This window comes from Micropterus dolomieu, unplaced genomic scaffold (genome assembly GCF_021292245.1).
Source record: "Micropterus dolomieu isolate WLL.071019.BEF.003 ecotype Adirondacks unplaced genomic scaffold, ASM2129224v1 scaffold_340, whole genome shotgun sequence".
In the NCBI taxonomy this organism is placed as follows: domain Eukaryota; kingdom Metazoa; phylum Chordata; class Actinopteri; order Centrarchiformes; family Centrarchidae; genus Micropterus; species Micropterus dolomieu.
The window spans coordinates 90,740-98,437 of record NW_025744327.1 but is presented as its reverse complement, the minus strand read 5'-3'; the positions used below and the strand labels follow the sequence as shown (position 1 = coordinate 98,437).

At 37.2% G+C, this 7,698-nt stretch overlaps 1 protein-coding gene across 1 annotated transcript; it reads right to left on the bottom strand.

The window, feature by feature from the left end:
- Positions 1-1,318: 1,318 nt before the first annotated feature.
- nmu (neuromedin U) lies at positions 1,319-5,975 on the bottom strand. The gene is made up of 9 exons (XM_046043468.1): positions 5,828-5,975; positions 4,802-4,857; positions 4,677-4,724; positions 4,505-4,558; positions 4,282-4,311; positions 2,847-2,921; positions 2,098-2,151; positions 1,957-1,999; positions 1,319-1,409 (listed from the first exon to the last, which is right to left on the bottom strand). Exons 1-8 carry the CDS (start codon positions 5,973-5,975, stop codon positions 1,964-1,966), a joined length of 501 nt encoding a protein of 166 aa, XP_045899424.1. The 3' UTR covers positions 1,319-1,409; positions 1,957-1,963.
- Between the last annotated feature and the right edge of the window lie 1,723 nt (positions 5,976-7,698).

The following is a 7,698-nucleotide window of genomic DNA, read 5'->3' as shown; positions in this document are numbered from 1 at the left end:
AGTCACAATTTGAGTTAACCCCAAAGTTAGCCTCATTTATTTATTCAAGTCCAACATGAAGTGTTGCAGTGGTGTTTTATTTTAATGAATTAGCCAGAGGTTCTGTAGTATTTTACACAGTAGCTTGTTCTGTTCTAAGATCTAAAGGCTCCCAAACTAATTAAAACTTTACTGTGAAAACAGCTTTTATAAATGTAGGCTATTGTTTGTGGTGAAATCACTCTTTATGGCTGGATGCAAGCACTACATCGTGGATCCATCTTGAGGACACTGAGACACAGCCAAGTATTCAGTTCTGTAAAATATTCACATTTCTTCAGTGTGTGTGTGTGTGTGTGTGTGTGTGTGTGTGTGTGTGTGTGTGTGTGTGTGTGTGTGTGTGTGTGTGTGTGTGTGTGTGGTGCAGCTGAACCATTAAAGAGCTCCGGCCATGTTGATACTGAGAGCAACACACAGAATACTAATTATTCAACTCTGTTGAACCTTTCTGTATCTGTTTGGAGCTTTTTATTCTGTCACATTTGCAAGCAAAATACATATGTCACGGTTTTATTAGCTTGTCAGGTTGATGTCAGAATTATCATACAATCAGCTGAAGAATCTCACTACTCATTTTAGGATTTATCTTATTATGCCTGTAAAGGTGATCCATGCTGAAAATGAAAACATAGTTTTACCAACTATAAGCCACGGTAAAAAACCTTGCCTCGTCCCATCTTGTTTTATTTATAAATTCAACTGAAATCACAGATGTTTAATGGCAGAAAGAAATTTCTACTTTATCTGGAGGATGATGGTGACATCTACTGTTGTTAACAGTAATTGCATATTCAGGGGAGAAAATATAAAATTGAAGGAAGAAAGAAAAATGAAAATTAATCTGTAAATGCAAAAATGTAGAGAAACCAACTAATAGTGTCAAAAATATGATCAATCTTAATATTCTACCATGAGTATATGGCTTTGAATGACAGGACACAAATTCAAAAGGTGCTGTTCTTATTTTATCTTAATTATGACAATTTAAAGCTGTACTGTAAAGTTTTTTTTCTTTCAAATACATTTGAGGTTGTATGTATCTGCATTCATTCATGTATACATTACATATTTTACACTTTTTTTTCAAATGGTGTGAAAGAGTCTTAATTATAATACATAGCAAGTCAAACTTACACAACTACACCACACCACATTATAGCAGTTGAAATGTAAATGACAAACATATAACACAAAATAAAATCTGGACAAATTAATAGTACTTTAATCATATTCTTTGTGTACATTCAGACATCACTATACAGCAGTGGAGGTGGGCTGTGGTTGAAGTCTGGATCACTCAGGTGTGGTGTAGCAGATCGGGTCTCGGGGTCTTTGTTGTCTCTGTACACTAAGCTTCAGTGGTGGAGACTCTACCACACAATACACATGATTAGATGATGATTAGATGATATTGTAACCCCATGTATAAACATGGCGCTAGCAGCCGATAGTTCCTTATAGTTCAATCACAGCTGCCATTAGGATAATGACAGAATTTCAATGGCAATTAGGGACTGTATGAAAATTACTGAGGTGTGGGGTGTAAACCTTTTGTGGTTTTTGGGGGCATTTCTGCTTTAGAAAATAGTGAGAGCAGACAGAGACAGGAAAGGCAGGGGAAAGAGATGGGATGATATTCAGCAAAGCTACAGTGAGGACTCAGCCCTAATGTCTTGTAAGCGCTCTACCAGGAAGGGGAAGCCTGAAACAAAAAGCTGAGGTAAAAAAAAAACAACCCTCCCCTGTTCTCTAAAATAACTCAAACTGGCCTTTTCAATACTCTCCCATTTTCCAAAACGCCTCCACTCCTAATAATTTTTACACAGTCCCTTAAGCTTTCAAATGTCATTGTAACATGTGTATTTAAGACTACATCCATGGATGTTGAGTTGCCAAAAAGTAAAATTAGAGTATTACCTTTAATTTACTCATATTCTAAGGATCGTCTTCCATTTCGTGGCTGGAAGTGCAAAAGAAGTTTTTTTTTTTAATTTTCATCATATTATCCAGTGGAATTTTTAAAAATCTTTTTATTTCCTGAGATAAACTTGTTCATACCCGATAGAGGAAGTAACCCCTGCTCTGGATTCCCCCAGGTCCCTGGAGTTCAGCCTGTATTGACACAAAAACCACAGAATTGAACTTGAATTGGAGTGTCCCCGTCTTATTTGCCGTTTTCTCAGGGTCACTACAACTCTCCTCTTGCAGCAGGAGCCGATAGCACTCACACAAACCTTCACATATGGATTTTCCAAAACAAACACTGTCCACTTTGCAAATGTCAGCGCTTGAAGCAAAGTTCACCTGTTAACTGAACTAATTTTAGACCATAATTACTTGCAGCTTGGGAAAGAACAACTAATGTAGACTGAACTCATACAGAGACTGAGGCGAGCTGCCCCATATGAAAAAGCATTATTGATATCTAAGCTCAGGAAGAAGAAAACATACGTTGAGATCAACTACAGAATGTAGCAAACACTTTTCAATATCAGCATTTGCTAAAAACATACAAAATTACAGTGCATTACTTGTGTTGTGCATGCTGCAATTGTATAATTTTCCATTAATAAGCTTTCTTTATTTTCTATATTTTCCACCAAAGATCCTATTGCAGTTGAGACATCTACACAATACACTGTGAAAAGATTGCATGTCAGTTGGCACCATTGATTGCATAACATTTTTTGTATGCTTAAAAAACAAAGTATTTTTATTCCAATATCTTTGTTTTATCAATCAGTGGCTTTAGTAAAGCAAGAACAAAAATGGAGAGTGAAAGGAAAACTGACGTGGGTGGTACATACGCGCATTGACAGTCCTCTCTCTCTTCTGGTATGGAGCTGAGAAACTAGATGCAGGAGGGGATGCAACAGAGGGGTCTGACAAACACACACACACACACACACACACACAGATAGAGCCAGACACACAAACATGAATAACTGCTCCAGCGAGAAGGAAAGTACAGAATATTGACTCTTCAGAAGCAAAGAGATCTGTTTCACTCTCATAAACATAAGACCATGCAATGCAGAAATGCAAAAATAATACAAAGGCGTCCTCAGGGCAGCCTTAGCATCAGTGTTTTGATAAACACATCTTATTCTGCTGTATTCACATACCAGTGATGGAGTAGCAGAGACACAAAATAACTTCATATTTCATATAAGAAATATGGTTTATTGTTGCAAGTGAATGGGCATCCTGGAATGTTTTTATAGGGATATAGGTTTCAATAAGCATAAATGCACATAAAGGAAAATAAATACAATAACGGCATCTGGTTTCACACTGACACAAGACAATGTAAACATTAAAGTCTACTTTTATTACAGCTTCAAAGAAAAAGCTCTCTGCTCCATTTGTGTTGAATTTGTTTTCTGCTACATGACCATATAATCTTTTGCAGTTTTAACTCACACATAAAAACAGAAAGGATCATATTCATTCATCAAAATGTACTTTAATATCCAAATTCCCTCTTTGTTAAGTAGCGATATTAAGAACTGCAGACAAAGTTTGCAGTATTGATATCATGCTATACTTGTGTCTTGATAAACATTTAACAACAGACAGAGGGAGCAAACATAACCCAAGATCTCATGCAATCAAGAAATAAAGCCGGCTGCGGAGCCATGCTGTTGCCATCCTACACAAAATCTTGCCAGGTTAAGAGAATAAGCATCTGAAATGCAGAGCACAGAACAAGGGAGACGAGTGCTAGGATAAGATTTCATTTATATTTTTTTATATGAGCACTGTCGTAGTATTTGTCTGCATGTGTACCTATATATTAGCCTGAAGTGTGATAATTACACAGCTGGTGCTACTGCCTAACAATAGTTAGTGCACTAGACTCAGTTGTTTCAAGTGAAGTACCACACTCACACAAAAAGTGCAGGTCACATATAGTTGTAAAACAATTAGAGGTGCCTTCCTTAGGTCAAGCAACATACTGTGTCACAGTGCAGATTTATTTTTTAACTTACTTACCGCCCCCCGTGACAAGCCACAACCTTGTGGTCTAGAGTAATGAAATAAAAACTGCACATATAGTGCATGACATATAATAACAAATAACAACCACACACACATACACAAACACAAGCAGGTACACACAGACACACACAAACAAGCCCACACAAATTTGAGATTAGGTTTAATCTTATGACATGTCTCTGTGGGTCTGGTCTGACCATTTTAGGGAAAAATAATAAGAGAAAAATAAGCCGCACTTACCCTTTTACTATTTTCTCTCACTTTCAGCTCCTGAGAAGACAATAACACGTGTCTTTGTAGTTCAGGTCACTGTGTGAAACTGCACTTAGCTCTACTCAAATATGATTGACAATCGATGTTTTGCTGTCCCCTTTTATGTAAAATCTAGTGAGAAAGAAATACATTTTTTCTAGTATGGTGACATACACAAACGTTCAATAAGAGATTATGAAGTGTGAGTTACCTTTGACTTCTGAAATAGCATCAAGACACAGAGTTCTCCTAAGACATCCGATGCCTGGGAAAATTACCAGAAAGAAGAGCGGGTGTTAAAAAAAGTATAAAGTATAAACTTGTAATATGTGTGTTTAAAAAAAAAAAGAAGGACAAGCCAGACAGAATCACACCTCACTCACCCAAAACGTCAGGTCACCAGAGAGGTAGGATGAGCACACAGCGTCTATCTGTGGAGCATCACAGAGGATGAAGGACAGGCACATGGACAGGAAGGATAAAGAAATAATGAAACAGAGCTGCATACCTGGTTGAGTAGCTGCTTCTGATCTGTTGTGGTTTGCTGAAGTTCTGCTGGAGCACCTTTTGTGTCATACAACACATAATTACACAGTTAATATAATGCCATTAAAGCTGCTGTTTTAATATCATCCTCACAAAATTGACGTGTGACAACAACAGTTCTCAGCATCTCCTGTATGACTGTTGACGCCCTGCTTCAACAAGGTTGCAGTGGATGTCAGTCCAATTCACTTTTGCTTTATTGGCATGAATGTCAAAGAACAATATTGGCAAAGCTTAAAATGTCCTATAAATGTCTTTTATCAGGGTAAAAACTTGGATGTCTGCTTTTGAAAATATTCATGATTTTAAAAAAAATAGATTTCATCAAACCTTCTACTTTTTATAATCTGTCTGATCATATAGTACACTGCAACTGCACCAAAAGCCTGTGAGCCACTTTGATATAATGAGAAGAAGTGACAATCAGTCTCCATCTAACACATCTCAATCATTTGTGACTTCGTGTCAGATAGAAGACGCATGGAGTCAGAGGCTGCAAGACCAGAATTGGGTTTCTGGCTGTAATCTGTCTCTGACGGTTTGTCATCACAGTTTGGGAGCAGGAATGACAGTGATGAATGGATGGATAAAAATCCTTTTAACATGAATCATGACAGATATTCAGAATTTGCATTTGAGTCAGCATCAAACTGATGTACAGTAAATGTCCATGGAAATAAAATATTTTCAATTCAATTTCAAGTTTTTGTATTTAATATGTATACTTCCATATATTCATCAGTTCACATCTTAAATGTGAATACAAATGGATAGATAATAAAAATCCTTGTTTTGGTTTAGATAGATAGATAGATAGATAGATAGATAGATAGATTCCTAGTTAACACAGAGGCAAAAAGTTTGATGAAAAAGCTATTTCAGTAGGCCTACACTTGCAAAACTTAAAGAGTTTTATCTGTCAAAAGCTGAGGATCAAATAAATTAAATAATTAAAAATTAAAATTAAATAAAATAGTGGCTGACTTACTTTTGCAGACTGGGATGGTGAGGATGAGTAGGGCTGCGAGGGTGATGCTGGCCGTGCTGAGCGGACTCACGGGGCTGCTGCCGAGGCAGTGCAGGCTGCTGGCGGCTCCGCGCTGCGCAGGCTGGCTTTGGCTCTGGAAGGTCCTCATCTCCCTCTCTCGCTGGCCTTTCTTGTCTGCTTTGGTTCCGTTCTCTTGACTTCTTGCTCTTCTGAGAGTTTCTACCTCACGTCAGACAAATATGAAGGCTCGTGTCTCACACCCACCTCGCGCGCTGACACTTGGCTGCGTCACTAAAGCCCGCGTGCGTGAAAAGTTATTGCGTTTGAGCAACAGGTTGGTTGAATGGGGGGGGGTCGACGAACTAAAGGTAAAGCCAGAACTCCAGCTGGTGACTGTTTATTAACTTATCAAGCAATGTCATAAACTTTTGTTCACTTTTAACACTTGTTACTCTTATTGCACTTGTTAGCTTAGTAGAACACAAATACACTACTGAATGTTACACTGTTCAGTCTGCCTCTGTGTCTTATATGTAGGCCAAGCCTGTGATATTTTTGTGTTTGGATGAAATTTAAGGGCAATTTCCTTGGAGAAAAATTTCACCAGACTGTGGATTTAGTGGGCCAGTTTTTTTTAACTACTTCATGTCAGAAAAAAAGCTACACCACACTACAAGATGTAACATCCTGTAAGTAGCCTAAACTTACTCAGAATCAACATTTCTTTACATTCCATCAATGGAGATGTCACCCTGTGTGTATCATTGCTTTTACTATTAAGGTGAAAGTTGGAAGCAAAAATGTGAGGAGTCATGCACACATACACCAGTCACAAGCAGACCTTTAGATTCTAACTTATATATTTTCAAAAGCAGACATCCAAGTTTTTACCCTGATAAAAAAGACAGGGGTTTAAAAGAGCAGAATAAAACAGATTAAAAATAAGCTAAAATGTAATAAAACAGAATTGCAGTGCGGTCTCAAATTGTCTGACAGCTGTTTATTTTCAGATGTGTGGCGCATTATGACTGAATGTTTGTGTCCATGTCGAGTTTTGACTCTGGGGACAGTAAGCAAGCCTGTCCCCAGATGATTTTAGAGGTTGGACGGTTCATAACATAGCAGCAGATCAGAAACCCTTCAGTAAAAATCTATTATTTGGCATACACAAGGCCAGTGCAAAGATCTGAGAACTTGGCTTATGTGATCCACTTTTGTGGTCTTAGTGAGGACTATATATTTTTTTTTTAATCAGAGCTTGAATACCCTCTGATTTTCTTTTTATGTGTTCATTAGGAAAATATTTCTGCATAACCTTTTGTTTTCACATCACCTGTGTGAAAATGTTATTTCACGGTTGAGCCACATTGTAAGTGGTATGTTGTAATACCATGTGGCATTTTAGAGACACCATACTTATCAAATTCATTACTTTACAAACACTTCTTATATTGTCATCCACTACAGTGGCCTATTTGTTGTTTGCATAAAACTTTCTTGCCAAATGAAGACTCGATCTCAAGTTACTACACATCAACAGCCATGGTGAATTTAACATGATCCATCCAGGAGATTACATTTACATGTATTTTAAAGCTCTTTCTTTATTTTTTGTATGTATGTGTTCATCTTAAGTAGAGGCCGTTATCATGCTTCTAAGTGTAAAAAAATAATATCTATAATTGTAGCAAACATGTCTTCATTTTCAACTTTTGTTCAACCTTTCATGCATTCACTCTGTTACGTGAATTTAAATCGTCTTCGTTATTTGAGAGACTCATTATGGATAATTTCTAAATTACCTTTTCTCATCAAATTCAGATAATGTCTTTGGTCTTTGTGTGAAGCAGTGCGCAAAAAGGCACAAATAC

What these genes read in the sequence shown, in the direction of transcription:
- nmu (XM_046043468.1), bottom strand. Translation starts at nt 5,975, where the DNA reads ATGAGGACCTTCCAGAGCCAAAGCCAGCCTGCGCAGCGCGGAGCCGCC. An exon ending in CTGGTGACCTGACGTTTTGG is followed by an intron (nt 4,559 to 4,676) that starts GTGAGTGAGGTG and finishes TAATTTTCCCAG; the next exon opens with GCATCGGATGTCTTAGGAGA. An exon ending in AGAGAGGACTGTCAATGCGC is followed by an intron (nt 2,152 to 2,846) that starts GTATGTACCACC and finishes GTGTCAATACAG; the next exon opens with GCTGAACTCCAGGGACCTGG.